The sequence below is a fragment of the Amphiura filiformis genome, chromosome 10, assembly GCF_039555335.1.
Source record: "Amphiura filiformis chromosome 10, Afil_fr2py, whole genome shotgun sequence".
Taxonomy (NCBI): Eukaryota; Metazoa; Echinodermata; class Ophiuroidea; order Amphilepidida; family Amphiuridae; genus Amphiura; species Amphiura filiformis.
Window position 1 is genome coordinate 49,537,816 of NC_092637.1, and position 22,202 is coordinate 49,560,017.

Here is a 22,202-nt window from a genome sequence, read left to right on the forward strand (position 1 = left end):
TTTTTTAGATGATACTCGTTAACTTTCGCTTTCATACTCTTTCAAATTACCGAAGTTCAAAACGGCTGGGAACATTCACGTATTCACGTTCTTGCCACATGGCCCATTTGATCGACAAAACAACACAGATCGTGGAAAACTCTGCGAAATGATGCCTCGGGATTTTTGCTGATTTTGCAGTGATGAAAAGATTGCATGGGATACTCTTTGTGTTATAGGTATAATATAATGTCATGGTATATGCATGCACATGTTTGTTGTCTTAAAACAGATTGTAATTGATTGATATTTAGGTAAGCTTATCATGGACATGAAGTTGATGAACCTAGTTCACCACAGTTCCAATAATTGAAACTCCCGGCTCCGAAGTCCTCAAACGTTCGAAATTTGTAGTTACTACAACTGAGTTCACCACCATGACCACCATGCCACTAGTCCGAATAAGACCCAGAACAAAATATTAATTTCTGACATGATCCTGTTCTGGGTCAGAACCAGTGCCGTACTATTACGCTGACTTTCGTATTCGGCGAGGAGGACGATTTCGACCTCCTGGTTTGTTTACAGATTTCATATGGAAACAGTTCAGAACACAAGAGGTAGAAAAATACCGTTCTGGCTTGTCCAAACACTCAAGTATCAGAAGGAATCGATGGTCCACAATGAAAGCGTGATGGCGTAACATGAAAGGGATTAAAAAGCTGTCACGTAGAACCATAATCCCTATTGTCAATTTGCCATCAAGATTTCATATGGAAACAGTTCTTCCCAGTACACAATCATGTCAGAAATTAATAGTTTTTGTTCTGGGTCTGTTTATAAACAAAACAGGAGGTCTGAACTGTTTCCTCATGAAATCTTGAAAGTCAAGACAAGGCTGAATAGTACGGCACTAGTTCACCACGTAAACTTCACTGAACTTGTACCATTGTATGGCTCAAAATTCAGACCGCTCGTCATGTCAGATCTAGTCTAGACTATAGTATCACAATGTATCAGGGCCAGAGCCAAAAATGGTCATCACTCAACCTAAAATTTAGAAATTGTCACACTCACAGGAGCGAAATTCTCCTCTGGTTTAATAGACTACTTGCCAAAGATTATGAATCGGCCAAAAAAAGAGTAAAATTTGCCTGTCAATTTCGGACTGCAAGCAATTAAATACACATGTAGCGCCCTCTTGGTGTGGCGGGACGGAATTGCTAAATTTGATGTTAATACATATTTAAAAAGGATAGGATTTTTTTGTTTATGGTAGGGTTTTCTGTATAGACAATTTCTACACTAAAAAAAATGTCAGTGGGCTTTGCAAAAATAAAGAAATAAATTAAAATATGTGTAAATTTCCGTCCCGCCACATTTTGAGGTGATTTTTTTACGTTCCGGAAGGGACGAAAAAAAAATTTTAGTCAAAACTTTCCAAAATATCAACTATTATGGTAATAAACATTCCTGAGTACACAAAATTGAATTCATCAACTTTGCTAGACTCGGAGCCATTTTAACTTCTTCTTTTTCAGGCCTTTTTTGGTAGGATGCCAGCAATTATCAGGGTCTGTGGTGTAAAACATGGCCCTGCCACATTTTGAGATGATTTTTTTAAGTTCAGGAAGGGATGAAAATTTTCTTTCTCAGTTTATATTTTGCAATAATTTTTCATTGGAAGTGAAAGAAAAGACAATTTTGTCAGTTTTAAAGTGAATCAATTGCTTTTTTTCTTGATTTTTACATGGTGGACAAAATTCCGTCCTGCCACATTCCGTCTCGCCACAATGACATGATTTTAAAAATTAATGGCGTACTATAAAGAGGGGTGTGAATTTTATAATTCCTTCCATAACAAAAGAAGGATAGTTGAAGTTAATACCAATGTTAGAAACAAATGTTTTATCCCAGTACTTTTGATAAAAATTCAACAAATGTACTGTTTTCACAAATACCGGTACATGAAGTTTATCATTCCGTCCCGCCACATCGATGAATTTGTGTTACCGTGGCAACACGTTGATTCTTTGGACTATTTTTCTTTCGTGTGAATGTAGTCTGTAACTTACTTGTTTATATTTTAAGAACATGAAGAATCCATAAAATAAACAGTCACAGAGCTACAATTTAAAAGGTCTATCAAAATTCCTTCCCGCCACAAACGGGAATTTTGGCTCTGGCCCACCAGTCTTTGAATGAGGACACAAGGCAACGTACATTGTATAAGTTCCTTGTACTACCATGAACCGGTCAACAAAACAAGTAAATCATGTTAAATTGAAGATCAAATTAAAACATATGTTATGTACCGTACCGATATGATGTATTGTAAAAAGACGATTTAATTTAAATTAAGGTCATGAAGGTAGGCAAACCGTAGTTGACACTATAGTAAGAATTCCAATTGAATGAACGCAGCTTTCAATAACTGTACTCGATACAACCGCGATCGTATATCGCGTATTTCAAACTACAACGCGAACGCACGACCTTGGATACAATGCTAACCAATCACAAGTGCGTTGGCATGGTTGGATTCACTACCACGTTACAGACGCACAGTCGCACACGCTGGCGTACATCGCGCGGTGTACGCAAAAAATCGTCACGCTATTAAAAGTTGCGTTCATTCAATTGGAATTCTCTAGGGATGGGTTATTCCATTTATTTTCTACGTTTAACGCACTGTTGATTAGCATATTGACATGATTGAAAAATAGAAAATTACAGGTTGAAAATGACTCGCTTGCGTGTTACTAGTTCTAGTACGGTAACTGTAGCCTGTATCATGTATGGTCCGTAGATGTCATTATGTTTATGATAAAGACTGAAGTCTTGCTGGCAAGACTAGCGTGTTAAACGTTTACCACAATTGCTAAACGTTTAACGGATCATGCGTGTGTTTAACGGTAGGGGAGATTGGGGTTAGTTGAAACATTTTTCACAAAATCGTCTTTTTAACGCAAACCGATTACATTCAAGAAACACTAACCATATCAGTATAAACATATACATACATGCTACAAATACAGCCTTGAATTTTATTGGACCTGCTTATGATTATTCATATAATCCAATTTGAAAATTTGAAAAAAAGTGTTTCAACTAACCCCACCCCTGGGGTAAGTTGAAACATAGGGTGGGGTTAGTTGAAACATGGCTTGTAAAAATTTCAAAATAATTATTATTGTGTTGTTAGGGTTATACTTCCCTTGAAGGTACCCTTTAACATACAATCAGTGTGAAAAATGAATAAATAAATATGTGGGAGCGCTGGTCAATACTTTGGACACAAGGTGACGAGTGTCACCATGGACAAAAATATGAGAAGCCTAAAATATTATAAAATGTACTTTCTGTGTGCACTTTTTGCTTGTATTATTGCTTTTTAACCATATTAAAGCAATATTGAAGAAATGGTAAACATGTTAAAAAGTCAAATTTTTAACCATATTTTTCTATGCGATTTTCACGTTTCAACTAACCCCACCTCAAAAGTTTCAACTAACCCCGATGCCTATTTTTACATTTCAAAGTTCATTACACAAAATAAGAAATACAATAAAACTTTTATTTAACATTATTCTGGGACTTACTTCTAGTGCTTATGATACTCAAAAAATTATCCCCTGAATCTTCAAACAACATGGAGATAACGCATCTTTTCTGAGGGGTATAAAAATTAGTCAGCAAGTCAAAAAACAGATATTCCTTTCCCAAGCCAACACTGGTGGGGCATCAGTGCTGTTGCTAATTTGGTGGATGACCTTTACTAATACCTATTACTAGGTGCCAGTATTTTACCAAATTAATTTTTTGTGTCAGAAAAAAATACAATGTTTCAACTTACCCAGTGTTCCAACTAACCCCAATCTCCCCTACATGCATTTAACGTTCCCATGCCTAGTTAACACATTTGCTAGTCGGCCAAATGGTCCAAAAATCAATACAAATTTTACATAGAAAATTAAAAGATTGTTCAAGGAAACCTGCATAAAATTATATGTTGTCTACACTTCACTTGACCCAAATATGTTTATTTTTGTGATGAGATAATCACACATGGAATTTTAAAGGGATTTTGATCGCAGTTCCACATAGAAAAGCTGCTCTATCATGAGACTACAATGTACATTTGTATGCCGTTTTGTTTTGCAATTGATTCATCAAATGTTAGCTTAATATTTTGGAAGAAAGTCAATCTTTGACAAGATGTAATTTTGTTACGGAAAGTGCTATTTTTTATAAACGGTTTTCAGTTTTGGCTATCTTTGATCAAGGGCTTTAATATAATTTAAAATAATGTGGTTTGATAACCAATTAATTTTGATTTCGCCTTTCATCTCATCGACTCATGATCTGTTGCAAGGTTCCTTTTATTGCGTTAGCTATTGTGTATTTGTGGAAAATAATATGCTGACAGTACCGCCTACCTGTATGCTTAATTTGTAATTTATAAAATTCTGAAAAAGTAATATTAGCGTACCATGAACTGGTCTGGTATCATGCATTCATGGTCATTATCATCATCATTCATGTATTAGTGGTATTCATGTACCATACATGTACATGGCTCAAAATAAGCTAAGGTGTCATAAAAGTGTAACACACAATTATTTTTCCAGCTCTTTTCTTTTGGTCTCCAACCAGGTTTAAATTATAGTATGCACATATATCGTTCATAATACACTAAAAAAAAAAAGAAAGATAAGTTATAGACCATTTACTTCACAAATTTAATTTTCTAGCCCTTTAAATGACGTTATATTTGACAGACACAATTTTGATGATTTTCTGCAATCAAATAAAAATTTATAAAGTATTACATAAGGTATTTTGTGGTTATTTAGGTGTAGGACCTACAGCAACTGATTGTGGAAAAAAATGTGTCCAAATATTACAATAAGGAGGATAAAATGTTATAAATAAAATATGTGTGTCTGTCAAGCCATAACATACGCAAGATGTCTGTCAAATGTAACGTACAGAATAATAATTTGGCAAAAACAGTAGTTCAAGATGGGAAATTGAATAAAGATCACATGCAGTTTATAAATCACATGTTTTAAAACACTTTTATAAACTCTAAACTATCATCATAATGTGAACATCAAGTGATTTTTAATTTTTTTAACGTATTGCGTATGTTACTTTTGACAGACACATACAAATCTTGCGTATGTTACTTGCGTACAAATGTTTGACAGACAACACTTAACAATGGATTGTGTCATCAAAAAGCTTCTCCTCACAAAGTGATAGTGCCACAAAGCTAGGTGGAGCTAAATGCTATGTCATGTAGCATAATTAGCTGTATCACCCTAGTTTAGCAGGAATTACAGCACCGTCTTGCATATGTTACTATTTGACAGACATTTCAAGAAAAATTTTAAAATTGTTATATGTTCAAAAAAGATGGCAGCCACTTACAAATTGATTATAATATGGAGAAATGAAGTTATTTACAATAGATTTACCCTTTAGTTTATGCTTCAAGTCTTTGTTTATAAAAAACTGAGGGACTTCAAAATCAATCAAAAGTTTGACAGACAATAGTAACATACATAAGGCAAACTTTTAAATCCTTTTGATCTGTTAACTTATAATTCATAATGCCTCTTTCTGTTTTTTTGATTGGTTTACTGCACCATTTTGGGAAACAGGTCACATGAATTTCTATAAGGATCCATAAAAAAAATTAAAAGCTGTTGAAAAAAGGCGTCTCTTGGCATGTTACAAATAAAAGTGTAAAAATAGGCATTTTACAGCTATTTTTATTTTTTTATTATTTAGAGTGAAAGGATTTTACTTAAATTGTGTATGCTATGTCTTTACTACCTAAACTTGCCACTAAACTAGCAAATATTCCATTTCTATAATTATTATTTTAAAAAAAAGATGTCAAAATATATGGCTATAATATGACACCTATATTTTAGTATATTTTGAGCCACATGTAAAATATTGTGTAAGCTTACATGTAAGGCCCTTCGCACTTGATTATTAGTTTCCTGTTGAAGATTTTGGAAGAGGGACGATGTGACTTTTAATGATTAATTATTAATTATCTTTTATTTTCTTTATTTAGTTTGAACTATTCCAAGCAACTATGTATGTATTGACTCATTTTGACTAGAGCGGGCATTTAATTATTTCACAACAATATTTGATTTTATAAATAAGTGAAGGTGGAGTTGTACTCTTTGTTCATTCATCATTATTGTTGATATTTTTAAAGTAAGAAAATGGCAAGTAGAAGTAGTTGAAAGTTATTTTAAAGGAGAAAATTAGATATAAAAATAAAATAATTAATTATTTTGAGATTTTCAATTTTGGACGCGGGCGGTAAACAGGAAACTAATAATCAAGTCCCAAGGGCCTAAGCATGACAAGCATAATTGAAGACCAAATTAAAAAGACTCTAGTAGTATAGTCAGCATACTGTGACGTCCTGTCAACCAGACCAAAAATATATATAAGCTGCGAACTTCAGCAACCAATCATGCAGCGCCTTTACATTGACGTCAGGTGCAAACTAGTATTTTTAGTTCGGTCTTTAATAAATACCATGATATACTCATGACTATACATACGTACGATGTACGTATGTGGGTGTTTCCACAGTAATGAGACCCCTTTTGGTTATTTTGCCCTAATCTTTTTTTCCTATTTACTTTCAGATTTTAATTATGGCCATTGTTAATCTTCATGAGTGAGGAGATAGCGAGCAAAAATTCAATATCCTACCTCAATTTTGAAAAATTTGTCCATGTAAACCCTATGGGGAAAATTAGTAACGGTTGTAACATATTTGTTGTATTGACAGTTCTTGGCCGCACAAGAGGACGAAAAATGAATAAAAGACTGAGCGTTGAAAAATTGACTATGTATGGTCTTTGGTTTAATTTTCTTAGGTTAACACCATTGATTGCTTCATAATAAACCAGGTGCAGGCACTGTTTGATCCATACCATGGCTAGGAGATGGGTTACAATGTTGTAACGGTTGTAACGTGCGTCAATGTTACAACCGTTACAATTTAAGACAAAATGTCATGAAACTAAAAAAATTAACAATATTTCTTTTTTTTTTTCATATTATCCAAGGTGTCAAAATAAAGTTGGTTATGAAAATTATGAAATACTCACTTCTATGTAAATATATAGTTCAGGAGATCTCTTGGCCACAAAAGTGGCATATTTCTCAAAGCGTCAATGGTTGACTTACATGTCAAAATGACATATAACTTACAAAATGAACCAAATAATCCAGTAAGGGTTTTGTCTTATGATTGTCATAGTTCCTCTTATTATAACAAACCTGGATAAAACGATGAAATATCATTCATTGTTAATGTTTCATATCATTTAATGTTGTAACGGTTGTAACATTTTTACGGTTGTAACATTGACGCACATTGCAACCTTATGACTTTGTACCCACATCCTAACCCTGATATGGATCACAAAGTACCTACACTTGGTTTGTATTGAAGGAATCAATAATGTTAACCTAGGAAAACCATAGCCCATACAGGGTCAACTTTTCAAAATACAACCTTTTATCTGTTATGCGTCAAAAGTCACATGTTACAACCGTTATTGTGTTACAACCGTTATTTTTCCCCATAGGGTTTATGTGGACAAAATTATCAAAATGTAGGTAGGGCATTGAATTTTTGCTCGCTATCTCCTTACTTATAAAGATTAACAATGGCCTAAATTAAACTATGAAAATAAATAAGGAACAAAACTTAGGGCAATAAAACCTAGGGGGGTCTCATTACTGTGGAAACACCCATATAATCATACATACCGGATTACTGGGGTACATGAACTTTGTCACTGACTGTTGTGTAAGCACAAGCAGTATCTTTATGATCTTTTTACCAGAAATTGAACCCCACCCTTTTGTGACCAAAGCTTACAACACTGTAGTTGTCAAATTTGGAAGCTTTGTCGCTAAGTACTGCAATTACTTTGTAGTCACTTCCGCGTTCTCACCCACCATTGTCCATTGTCCATTTCAGAGTCCAAATTGAGGTAGAATCTATCCTCATCTACTTCTTCTTCATCTGAAACATTTGCAACATTATATTGGCACAATTACTCGCCCCAAAAGGTCCCTGAACGAACTGTGTGTCACTTTTTTTTTGGAAGCAAGTTTCATGATCAATTTCGTTTCGTTCGGACGACAATGACACATGTGAACTTCTGCACATGGCTGACATCCTAAATCGATTCCGATACATCAGTCTCTACATAGACAATAGAGACCTTGCGAAATAAAGTTACTTTAACTTTAACTTTAACGTCTAGAGGATTATAGAGGATTATGTATTCAAAACGAAGGTGGTTTTGAATACATAATCCTCTATAATCCTCTAGACGTTAAAGTTAAAGTTTTAAGTAACTTCATTTCGCAAGGTCTCTGCTGTGGTTCCGCTCACTCCACTTCTAGTGTGGAGCAAGTGGGCCAAAGCAGCTGTTTAGTGACTGACTATTTTAACATGGCCGTTCATAAATTTCATGGCTCGTCACTTCTACTACATAGGTGACGTTTACAAGTTGAAAACATTAGCAAATTAATTTCCACAATTTTCATTCAAAATTTGCAAATAAAATATGAATGTTTTTGAAAGATCATCAAATTACTTTATTATAATTTTTTCCCCCCCACATATATGTGGGGCTTATGTTATCATCCAGATGGTTGTTTGTTTGTTTGTTCCCTTGTTTGTTTCTTTGTTTCTTTCTTTGTTTGTTTCTTTGTCCGGGCGGAAGCAAATTCATTAATCCACTCTCCAGCTTAAACGCTATCACCGATCAACTTCAAACTTGGTACGGAGGTAGGGTATGGTGGCCTCATGTGCTGTATAGTTTTGTGTTGCATTATTTGCATATTTATGAATATTAATGAGCTCATTAGCATATTTTGCCTACATTGTCCTTAATCCACTCTGCAGCACAAACGCAATCACAGATCAATTTCAAACTTGGTACGGTGATAGTATATGGTTGCCTCATGTGCTGTCAATGAGGTGGAAAGGATAGAGTTCCCTGCTCGCCGAATCTGTGAAGCCGGTTTGGGTCCCGGTTTGGGTGCTGTATAGATACACAAAGTTGAACAAATCATGTATTAAAACGCATTAAATTTCCCAGTATACCATTGTTTTTATCAAAAAATTGCTGAATTATAAAGGCAAACACGCCTGAATCTGGTATTTCATCAGTGTTGCCACGCTAAACAACTCTACCACTTTACGAAATTTCGCCTTCAGTGGTAGAGTTGTTTAGCGTCCGCATGGCAACAGGCGAATGAACTAGTAGGAGCATTGCCTTTATTATTCAGCAATTTTTTGATAAAAAATGGTACACAGTACAGTTGAATATGCTAAAACAAGTAATTTATTAATCCATACATGCTAGAGTAAATTCAGTTCCCATTTTAGTTGTATTTGATGCTGATTTTGTTAGGTCCCTTCATTTCATAATGGCTTATTCAGTGTGTGATTGTCAATGAAACGGCAACGTACCAGCTCGAGCTCAGCGATCTATGTTTTTCTACGTCATTGTGTGCTGTATACTTTTGTGTCGCATTATTTGCATATTTATGAATATTAATGAGCTCATTAGCATATTTTGCCTACATTGTCGTTAATCCACTCTGCAGCTTAAATGCAACCACCGATTAACTTCAAACTTGGTACGGTGATAGTATATGGTGACCTCATGTGGTGTATAGTTTTGTGGGGGCCACCTTAATTACGAACCGCGTAATTCTAGTTTAAACAAACAATGTAGTACCGTACCGGTGTACCGTACAGGTTTACATAGCAGTTACAATCTGGCATTTTCTTACTGTTTACTGGGACATACTTTTTAGAGAATAAAGGTATTGTTTTTAGCTGCTGGAGTGCATCTATCGTCTCATATAACACGGGCGACATCATTATTTTTATACTAAAATAATGATGTCGCCTGTATGAGAAGATAGATGCACGACAGCGGCTAAAAACATTAAAAATTTATTCTCATTCTTAAACACTTCAATTCAAATAAAAATATAAGTATTACAAATTGTAATCAAATTCAATTTGTTTGCAAGGAATTAGGCCTACTTAGGCTTAAAATCAATCAGTCTTATTGTTGCTATGCACCTCTGATTGGTTCAAATAGCGAGTATGCATATCGCGTTGATGCACACACACTGACCTGTGTGATATCCTGTCGTATCACACATGTAAGAACCAGTAAGATTGGAGGAAGTGTTTAAGAATAGCTCGTACGGACATGTATGTACCGGTACTGTAGCTGGCGGAGAGAGCCAGAGGCATCAATTTTGCCAGGTAATTTTAAAAGTATTTTTTAAGACTTTCAAGGAAGTTTGATTTTGGACATTTTTTACACATGAGACTCATCCATGTGCTCAGTTTCCCATGGAGTGTTAGACATATGAACTATGTGACTGTGCTAGCTGAAGTGAAAGCTACAGTATATCTGCATTAAAATTTGATTTTACTGCAAATTTTCTCTAAATTCCAAGTTATATTGGATGAGTCAAGTTTTGTATAATATAAATTATAATAATAAAACCAATTTCATGTGCAATATTAAGATATTAGTACCATGGTTCATTGCAGATTACATTGTGCATGTAGGCCTAAGGTACTGCATAATTCTGAATCCGATTAAAGAGGGTCTAAATTTCATCTTCCAATATGCACCCATAAATAGTAATGAATTTTTATGAAATTTCACATGGAATTAGATAAATATATAGTATAGAATACAAAAAGTTCAGGTACACTGTACTACCATCGAGATATTTTTATCTCGATGGTACTACTGATGCACTGTGTGTGCACTCAAGTCAAATCCATTGGTCAGTGTAGGGAGATAGCTCCATTGAGATTGTGTGTGTGTGTTCAGTCTTGCATGGTAAACATAAAAGGTGTCCAAAGGAGTGGGTTCCTGTGCTGGTCATCCCTAATTGTAGTTTGTCCAAAATGGGGAACATTTTGATCTGCTACACCAGGTAAATCGGAACGCTTTATTTGTTAACTAAAATCTTAATTTTCTCTGTACAGAATTTCAGGGTAAAGTGAGTACCGGGTACTGCAGTCAACAAACATAATCTCAATCAAGATGGCCGCTGTCTGCAGACTATCCCACCTAGTGAGAACTCAAAATGCAAGTCACAAAAATATCCAGAATTTACATTCATTTGGCAAATTATACTGTCCGAACTCTAACACTAGAGCCATGATGAAACTGCAGTCACATCACCCTGCGATCATAAGGAATTTTGCGTCGTCCAGTCAGGTCTTCAGCAGCTACAGAGAAATCTCGTCGGATTCAAATTTGAAAACGTTAGCAGGCAGGTCGGATTTGAAGAATTGTCGGCGGGTGGTGGTGAAGTTGGGTAGTGCTGTTATCACACGTGGGGATGAATGCGGTTTGGCTTTGGGAAGGTTGGCATCTATTATTGAACAGGTAAGTCAATATGTGACACGATCTGGTCCATTTATGGGGGCCAAAGGAGGCATTTTTGAAAATTGAGTTACTGTAAATATTACATTATACATACAATAGGCTATAGGTTCCAAAGTTATGAAGTTAAATATAGACCTATTTCGCACACATTTTTCAATTCGGCTTTCAACATGAAAATTTTTGAGTATTTCCTAGTATGTCACGGGTGGTGTATTTACCAATAAATGCCATTATTATGTTTTGATGGTTCCAAGTTGTGATAATATTGGATCCAACACATAATAATGATAAAATTGGATGCTTTACGCCCAATATTTATTGGTCTCTCTATGAGTTTTAAAATATTGGACTCGACTACGTCTCGTCCAATATTTTAAAACTCATAGCTCGACCAATAAATATGGGCTCAACCGATTCAATTTTATATCAATATTTCACACCCGGTTAGTTGTGCCAAACATTCAAATTTACTAGCATTCGTAGTACTTGCAATTCAAAGTTATGAAGTTGATCTGCATCCATGGCGTTGTCTTTTTAAAGACATTTCTTGTTTGATATACTATTAAAATTCTTATGTATTTTATTGTTTATTTACACCATATTTTTACCTTTATCTCAGTTTCAAATTTTCCGCCTTTGGCCCCCATGGACCAGATCGTGTCATGTGTGTAAATCAAATACAAACTACCATTCATTCCAATAAGCGCCCAGGCGCTTAACAAAGTCATTTTGGGTGGGTGCCTATTTTTACATGGTTTACCTAATTTTTTCCTAACAGGCGTTTATTAGAGACAAATTTACATACATGTACGTTATAAAAGGGTCCTGAGACGTTTTAGTAGCTTTTCTGATTGAAAGTCAGTTACTCAGGACTTCTAAATCCCCAGCTATTTCACTGTATTGTAGTCTATCTGTCACTTCAACATTAATGGTACCCTTTGGAAAATTGAAAATACCCGAGTGGGCTCTTATTGGGGCATGGGTGCTTATTGGAACGAATACGGTACATGTACATCAAAATGATCGGAGCTGAGGACTTTATATGTTATGTATCACCAGTTTGTTTCCCTCATTTTCCCTCAAATTATTTCCCCTCAAATTGGCTAAATATTAAAATTTGACTCTTATTACAGGCTCAGAAATCCGCCGCGAATCCGCGAATCGATTCGTGCAAAGATTCTCGTAAAACATCAACCGGGCAAATCCATACGGATTCGCGTAGTGCATTGGCATTGTACAGAAAGAAAAAAATATGTACCCATTTTGAGTCCCGGTTTGACTATTTATACTTCATTAATTAAGCAACTAAACCCCCAAAATGACGAATTATGGTATAATGTATAATAATCGTTAAAAATGTGTACAATAATACTGATTTGAGAGGGCATTTTAACAGCGAAAACAGCCATCGGTTGCGTGCCGATGATTTGTTTCGCCAGAGCCGCCATCTTGGATGACTGAATTGAACTATCATAACCGTATGAGGGCAGTATATTTTTCAATCATTGTGCAGCGGGAGCGGATGTAGATTTGCTTGTGAATTGGGGATTCTCATAAAATTCTCTTGCGAGAATCCAAATGGATTCGCCCACACTGCCACGGATTTCTAGGCCTGCTTATTGCCAGTAAGAACTAATTAACAATTTTATTCAGTATTTTTGCAAGGGCTGGCTTGAAGACCTTTGAAGTAGGAATTTAAACAAGTTGTTCGTTCTCATGCACCTTTCTCTGTCAAGGTATCAGAATTACAGCAAGCTGGGAAACAAGTAATGCTGGTGACCAGTGGAGCAGTTGCCTTTGGAAAACAACTGATGCGTCATGAAGTAATGATGTCACAGAGTATGAGAGAGACGCTGGTACCATTTGGAAGTGTAGAACGGGTAAGGATATGCCGCATTAAAATGTAATAAATGGTGTTGCATTTTTCCTAAAGGGAGGTGGCATTTGTTAGTGAATTTTCTGTGAAAAAACTACGTAATTCCCGATGGTGCTCCTGTAGAAAAGAGGGATTAATGACTACTAATACTACTAATACTATACTGATGGCAGCACCCACGGAAATGATTGGAACATGATATTTTTTGCAATGAATACAACAAAATTACACCCACAAGTGCATTATCATGCAAAAATTTCGAATCTGATGAAATAGTGAAATTTTCTACCATAGGCAATGAACTGGGTGGAAGTTTTGAGTCTGGCCATGCAATTTAACGCTTCGTCACCGACATGATTGTAAAAGTTTTAAGCTTATCACAATATGACATGGAAATGTTTGCATTTTCTTCAATTTTTCATTGAAAAATGGGAGGGGGGCAAAATTTATTACATGTAGTGGAGCCTGAGGGGGGGGGCGTTTAATACAAACAATATGGTAAACAGGCCTAAATTTATGAAAATATATACAATAATCAGGGTTGTTGAGTTTTTTGATTTAAATTGGATTTTTTTTAATTTAAATCTATTTTTTTATTTATTTTTTATTCCAAGAACTGCTATACCACATGATAAAGTCAAAAGAGTACCAGTGGAATGCTAGTCCTATGCACAATCCTACCAGGTATTTACAAAAAATCAAAACATGTTTTTATATGTGAAAATTTCAAAGAAAAAAATTGGTAAAATTATGGGGAACAAACCTGTTGAATTCTGCACCTTGAAGATGAATTTTTAGCAATAGATAAAGTGACATCATAGAGGTAATTTAATTGTATCCAAAAGTTGTAGAAGCAACAAGAATGAAGTAAAACAGTCAATTTAAGCAAGAAATTAACTTACATAATTATCAAAAATGGTAAAAAATCGGAAAAAGTTGATTTAAATCAGTGATTTAAAAAAAAAAATCAAGTGATTTAATTAAATCGGTGTGATTTAAATCGAACAACCCTGCTTGAATAAATTTTAAAAAATATATAAAGTAGATACTGTAACCATATAATGTGAAAGACCGGAAGTAATTTGGAAAACAACAATAATGCAATGTAACGTTTTGGGAGAAAATTATTAGATTTCTTTTCTTTTCCAATCTGAATTAAAACTCTCAAAATATACATGGGAAAACAAGTATGCTGTTCATTTATATTGAGAAGCGGATTTAATGAGTGTACAGCCTTTACCTGATGCATATGGGATCAATAATATAAGATGGCTTGGTGTAATAATGCAGCCTTGATCAATGTGTGCCATATGCAGTAAATGTTGCCACTAATGCCAAAATACTCTCATTGACAGTGCCATAGTTCCATAGCCTGCATTCAACAATAGTTGACCTTTAGAAGTGGAGTATGAGTTTCTGTACCTAATGTATTAGCAGGTTATTCCATTAGTGCACAAGTCTGTTGTGTTTTTAAAAGATATGTCTATGCAGATTTTTTTGATGATTGTGTGTGTCCTCAGATTACAGCCACAGGGAACATATGGTGAGGGGGACTGAGGCCTCGATATAAACAGTTGCAAATTTTTTTCACTGTTTTATATTTTCACGTTTTAAATTCATTCAACCAAAATGCAAAGAGTACAGACATGTTAAGCCAAAATAAACAACATTTTCACAAGATAGGCCGAATGTAATGGCATTGGTCGCAGGAAATTGTGAGGCATATTCTGTTTTACATTTTCAATTTTTATGTCATCATTTCAAAGGGGAAACTAAGTTTAAATGCAAATCAAGAAATTTTGTTTAAAAATAACATAGACCATATGACTGAAATTTCAGTTTGGGTTATTGTATTTCAGATAAATGTGTTCACTGTTTCAAGGGTAAAACAATTTAAAGCTAATCAATTAAAATTCTAATACGCCCTAATTATAGGATGAATTAATGAAATAGTTGTTGGGTAATTTAGAGCGCATTCTAAATAAATGTTGTATGTTATTTTTACTAAAAAAAAAAAAAAAGACATCTTGAATTTTACAAGGTAAATTGTACATATATGTGGCACTGATGAAACCAAAGAAATGTATGACTCAATGTTGCAACATGAGCGTCTACAATGTATATTATTGTAAGAAAAACAATATGTGATATTTGATAACCAAATGCATAAATTATTCTCAACACAATGAAGAGTGATTAATTTTGAAATAATTTTAGTAACCTTGCCTACATACCCATTGTATAAATTTTCACTTGAAAAGATATTAAGGAAGTGCAAGATGCAGGACTGTGATTTCATAGACCCTTTTTATATAAATTTAATTCTCGGACACGATAATCTATAACAAATTACCGAGATGCAAAACTTTTCGTGATAAAAACTCGAACGGTGGTGATGCAACTGCAAATTTCACTTTTGCAAACCTAATCATTCACCAAGTTACGCTGCATATTCACCTCATTTTTTTCAATCTTAGTGATTAAGTCTAAAAATGAGCAAAAATACAGTTAAAAAATATCCAGGGACCTCAAAATAGTGAGCATCAGTTACTACATGTATATCCGCCTAACAACTACATCGCGTAAAACAAAAAAAAATTTGCGTCTTCGCGTATCAACACACCGCGTCAAACATAAAAAAAAAAGCGTATCGTTTAGTTCGCGTCATCTCTCGACATCGCGTATCAACAAGCTGCATGCCTCTAAAGCAAGTGGAAATAATAAACACGGGAAAATCAAAATGAGTGAGGAGAGTGCATAGGTGCCATGGGTTGGTCGTGATATTATTTAACAATACGCGATGCATTGGTGACCATCAAACTTTGCGAACATGGCAAAAATACAAATCAATAGCCGTTATAAAATTTTTGAGCATAGGACCTACTTTAACTGACTTAAAAATTGTACATATTTATGTTTCACATTCACAAATATTTTAGCAGTTGACTAGGAAGAAGTACTACTAAAACCATGATACTACCTGTAGGGACAGATAAGAGGCAGAGCGGATAATAGGGAGAAGAGGGATGTGAGCTACATTGTTGTAAAGGGGCAACAGTGGAAAGAACGGGAGGGATAGGGGACAACACGGAGGGGGGGTGGCAACGAAGAAGTTGATTAAAATGAATTAAATGAAATGACTGATCAATAGGTAATAAATTAGGGAGTTGGTAAAATTGTTCGTAATAAAAACTTGGAGGGTGGTGATGCATTTGTAAAATTGCATTTATTTATGAACCGCGAAAGGCGGGTGACCACTAGTATGTACAATTTGGAAGCAAATTAGTGTGTTCACACATATTCCACAGTTCACACACAGGGTGACATTTGGCAGGTATTCATACTAATATGTAATTTGCATAATTATTTGCATGATGTTATTGTTTGTTTACACAGGATCGTCCAGTGCTAGACCCAAGGGCATGTGCAGCAGCTGGACAAAGTGGACTCATGTCTTTGTATGAGGCTATGTTTAAACAGTATTCATTGAAAACAGCTCAGGTAAGGCAAAGTAAAAAATAAAACATGTTTCTCGTCCAGGTTTTGGAAAAATAGGAGGAAGAGGGGCTTTTTATTTTTTATTTTTTATTGAAAAAATGCCCTAAATTGCCCTATTTAGATACTTTTTATCCTTTTAATAGCGTAAAGATTAGAAGCTGAAAACATGAAGAGGCTCTTTTTATTTTGTTGTTTTGAGATGTCAACCCCTCTGCCAGCTCTGGTCATCACAAAACACTTCACAAATGCTTCTAATACTATTGTAAAGGCTTGTAAGAAGAAGTTGCAACTTCTCTAGTATCTTTACAAAAAGTTATGACTGAAAGATTGCAAAATAAAAAGGAAAATGCAAAATCTTCAAAAAAGGAAGCGGGAGGGGACGAGAAACATGTTTTTTTATTTACTTGGCCTAAGCAATAGTTGAAATGTGGCCATGGGTCATCTGAATGTAACATGTGGTGTTATCTACATCCCATCACCCATATGTAACCCGTTCTGATAAAACCAGTCCGACAAGTCGCATTTTTGACATTTCATGATTTGAATAAAAATGTGAGCATGGGATAATAAGCTTCAAAATGATACCAAAATTATATAGCATCAATACTTTTCAAGATATATGGATAATTTTGTAAATGATACCTCGATATTTTTGCCGAACTGCTATTCTGAGTAATCGGCTAATTAGAGTCCTGCTTTACACAGGATTGAATTGGGAAATAGTTCAATTGTCAAGTATTGATTAAATAAACCTCTTTTCAATAAGTACTATCAAGGATTTGAAAGTCCACTCAGTCCCAAGGTCAAATACCATGAAATTAAGAATGCCAAAATTTGATTTATTTTATGGGAATGTCATCTTTAAAGGCCTATAACTCAAAAACATGCCTGGCGACTTGTTTCAGGTTTTGTTGGAGCTGGTGACAAATGGGATGCAGCATATCAAAAGGGGAACTCTGTGGTAAAATGCTTGGATAAAAATAAGGAAAATAATAAGAATTTTTACTTATTTACTTGTAAAACACGAATGCATTGATCAATTCCAGCAAATGAAGTGTCATTTTAAAACTTGCAAAATGCTTTCAAAGCAGAAACTTGATTGACCAAATTGACTTTTTGACTGTGTTTGTTATTGAACTTTTTAGCGGGATTGTGTCAAAACGGAGCGCTTGACCAAGACACTATACATTTGTAGGTAAAGAAATTTGATAGTCGTCACTACAAGCATTTACACAAGTACATGTGCAGTTTAGAACTCAAAGGATTTAGTCTATATAATTTATAAAAAATAAAAGCAAAGACCTGAATCATAATTCTCTGAGCTACAAAAAGCAGCAGAGAGCAAAAAAGGCAGGTCTAGGCCAGACCTGCCTTTTTTGCTCTCTGCCTTTTGAGTACACTCACACTATTTGCGGTACTTTCAGCTCCTATGGTACGGAACTTAGTTTGAAAAAAAAATGAACATTCATAATCTGTAAAAGGTACTTGTCCCTAAGCCAGTTTTCTATCACAAATAGACCGGTACAATCTCCGAGGGACACTTTCACGAACGCAATCCTACACATGGGCTGAGGTCTATACCTTCCATGATACGGCACTTGGTTTAAAAAAAAAACCTTTTGAGTTACTCATGTATGCTAGAATAGATCATCACAGCAAATTTTCATGTATTTACTACTTCATTATTCTGTACGAGGTACTCGTCACCAAGCCAGATTTCTATCACGAATACACACGGTACAATCTCCGTGGGGCTTGAATGAACTCTTACGAATGAATATCATACCAATCATCAACGCCAACGACGCTGTAGCAGCGCCCCCAGAGGTGGACACAGATCTGAGCGGAGTAAGTTGATCAATTGTATTCTTGCAAGGCTCCCCTGTAAATATGGTTTACATCAATATGAATATTATGAAGAGTCCAGTAGCACAATGTGATATTATTCAAAGGCTGCTGGTTGTATTCTTGTATAGCAACAGGGTTGCTTGATTTAAATCACATTGATTTAAATTGCGATTTAAATCATGTGAGTTTTTTTTTTAATCGCTGATTTAAATACTTTTTAATTTTTGGTTTAATAATATAAGTTTCTATTTCTATTGACTATAATGTTTCAACAAACCTTTGGATACAATTAATGGATGGGCACATACGTATGTATTGTACATTGAGCAATATGCAGCAGAAGAATGGAAAATTGTTGCAGCAATGATACTGAAGTGGCCACTGCTAGACCTGTACTTGATCATTCATCAGATTAACATGTTAATTTGGGAAGCACGGAAGACTAATTTCAATTAGTGCACCATAAATGTAAAAAAGCATCTCTAACATGTCAAATCAACAACTTGAAAAATTTGACACAATTTTATAATTGTATGAATTCGTATTATTTGGATTGGGAACCGGCTTAGCACATGCATGCGCAAGTTTGTAGCACCCTGTCTCAGTTTGTCCATGTTCCAGATTGTCCTCTATCCCTACTCTGAAACCATTTATTTCTTTGTGGGGGACAAGGGGTTCCTGTGATTTCAGTTCTACACAGGTAATGCAGGACTAATGTGTGACTAATGGGTTGGGTGTGTGTTACTTATGGGCTCGGGGTGTTGGGGCACAGGATGTTAGGGCCTTGTAAAAAACTGAAGGAAACATGCCTTAATGGACCTGTAAAATCTAATAAAGTAAAATCAAATAAGAGAGACATTATAGGCCCGTAAAAAGTTTCAAGAATTTTTTGCTCCTCCCCCACATTTTAGATTCTCGAGCACCTTTGCGAAAACAAATTTGAATTGGCAAACAGTATTATTTCTGTTTGGCTATGTTAAAATTTTGCCCCTCTTATGAAGCTCTGCACATCATTACTGATCAGAGTGTCATGTGTGTTCATTATACCCCGGGCCTGTATAGCTCTTGTGTGGCTCTGGTGTTAGTGCCTTTGAGTCCATGTGTCAGCATGCATGCTTTGCAATGTTTCCATGCTTATATGATTTCCATTTGTTTTAGTTGTGGTTAAGTGATGCTAGACTATGTGTGATATTTGTGTCTAGGTGAGAAAAAAACCAGTGGGTCTTGTAGATGGTCGGCGAAGCAGCGAGGTGAGTTCCTAATCAAGAATGAGATGACAGATTCTATTGTATTATCCATCACTGCTAATAAGCCAGTGATTTAAATTGAATCTTGTCAACCAGACATGCCTATTAACCTTAATGGGGTAAAATCTTACAAACAAAACAACTGCGCATGCATGCATTGCACGTGTCGGGCATGGCGCAATTAGCCTTATACCCGGGGAATTGCTGGCAGGGCCAGCCAAACCCCCGTAGCTACAAGTCGGTGATCTTGTGTGTGGCACTCAAGGGGTCTAAGGTTGAATCCCTGGGGTGCCAAGTAAAAAAAAATTGTTCATCATCTCTCCTTTTTTCATTCCCCTTTCCTTTCCGATAGCCAAAAACCATGTTTAGCGTTAGGGTTAATTTTGACAGACAAGCCAACAGTGCAACTGAAATCTGAACAGTCTTCAGGAGGGTTAATGATACTTCATTTCTGGCCACCTAGACCGTGTAAAATTAATTGGTTGGTTACGGTTTCCTGGCCGACTGTACCTCAGACACCCGGACCCAAAAAATGTTGAAGCCTCCAAGAGAAAAATAGAAAGTTGGTCAAAATTCTATTTATTAGTGTAAATGTACATGTTGATATTCCAAGATCTACACATTTTCACATCCACATGCATAAAAATTCAATTTCACAGCGACATTGACCAGCACATTGTTCATGGATCATATGTTGGTCACAATTCCCCCCCCCCTGGAAATATAAGGTCATTTTGTCAAATGGTGCAATTATGGTGTCCCATACAGTGATGGACAGGTGACACATCTTTTATGACACAAAATCAATCAATCAAATAAAAACAACATGATTTTGTGACTGACTGACCATACTTTTCAATCAGTGGGGAACTCTAACCAAACAGTTGTCAGAGGATGTCAATATGCGAGGAATGTCCTTTACAATTCTGTCCTAGCCGTGTTGGAGTTCGTAATCTTGACAGACATTCTTCCCCAATTGACATCTTCAGAAAATGACCAGAAATCAAGGTCCGCCCCTATATGCTTAATGTTTCATTCGTAACGTGGATCAATGTGGATCAAATAGGTATGTCTGGTTGACCAGATTTAAACATCCCAGGTGAATGAGAGTCTACACGGTTTCATCACTGCTAAGCATTTGTAGGTCCTTAATATGACTCGGTGCTATTGTAGTGCATGTAGATCAGTGCTGTCAGTGAAATCAAGTGGTTGAGACTGATTTCATACACCCATCCATGGGGTGTCTAAATCCATGTGAGTGTACACCATCGCTTCACTTGTGATTTGAAGTTGTGCCCAACAAATTTCACACTGAAATCACTGACAGCACATACATATAGCTAAGGGTACTATAGACAAAATAAATTTTATGAGGTAAAAGATTGAATGTTCCATTCAACAAAGCTGATGAAAGCCAAGTTCAATGGGACATTTCATCTTTTACTAAATGAAAAACATTCATTTGTTCACAGGTTTAGAACCGTGTCATTAAGCTTATTAAAGCGTTGTGGTGTTGGAATCTAAATCTGTTGACAAAGAAGTTAATATTTCTTTGGGAGACATTAGAGAGACCCTAAAATCCAGACATTATAATTAAAGACCGAGATAAAAACAATTTATCGCGTATGATGTCACTGTCAATTACGATCCTTGATTGGTTTACACAGGTTAATCAGCGCGTAAAAGGAAGACTGATCTATCTGGTGCTGATCGGAGAAAAGGAATAGCAGCAAATGGTGAAAAATTACGTACTTTTACAAGGCAAAAAGCAGCTTTTCTAGGCATTGTGGACATGGTGCCTTCACCAAAAAAAGTTTCCTACTATAACGACCTAACTTTTGAGATGGTTTGCATGTCGAAAGGTGCAAAATTAACAATAAGACTCCCGCTTATAAATCCGCGTTCAGCAAGTCATCATCACGACACTTGTAAACAAACCGTGCTCAAGTTTGATTGACAGATGACGTCAGACGCGATAAATTGTCTTTATCTTTGTCTTTCATTATAGCATATGTACCTGCATGTCCCTTTAATAAACAAGTATTTGTGCATGCAACATAAATAACTTTTGTACACTAATCAAGAATTAAGGTCATGACTTAAGGGGGTACTACACCCCTGTGGTAAATTTGTGACTATTTTTGAAAAAAAAAAAAAAAATAATAACACACTGGTAACAAAAGTTATGTATATTATTGGGACAAGGGATCCAATTACTACACTGAAATTTCAGTAACTCAAGACAAGCGGTTC

The 22,202-nt window shown here is 35.5% G+C and overlaps 1 protein-coding gene across 1 annotated transcript in view; it reads left to right on the forward strand.

The window, feature by feature from the left end:
* Nucleotides 1–88: 88 nt before the first annotated feature.
* LOC140163000 (delta-1-pyrroline-5-carboxylate synthase-like) overlaps nt 89–22,202 on the forward strand; it is a 72,128-nt gene continuing 50,014 nt past the window's right edge. Inside the window, 7 exon segments of the mRNA XM_072186334.1 lie at nt 89–218; nt 11,075–11,480; nt 13,217–13,360; nt 16,753–16,857; nt 18,551–18,599; nt 18,602–18,702; nt 19,905–19,952. Coding sequence (XP_072042435.1) covers nt 11,133–11,480; nt 13,217–13,360; nt 16,753–16,857; nt 18,551–18,599; nt 18,602–18,702; nt 19,905–19,952 — 795 coding nt within the window. The 5' untranslated portion in view covers nt 89–218; nt 11,075–11,132.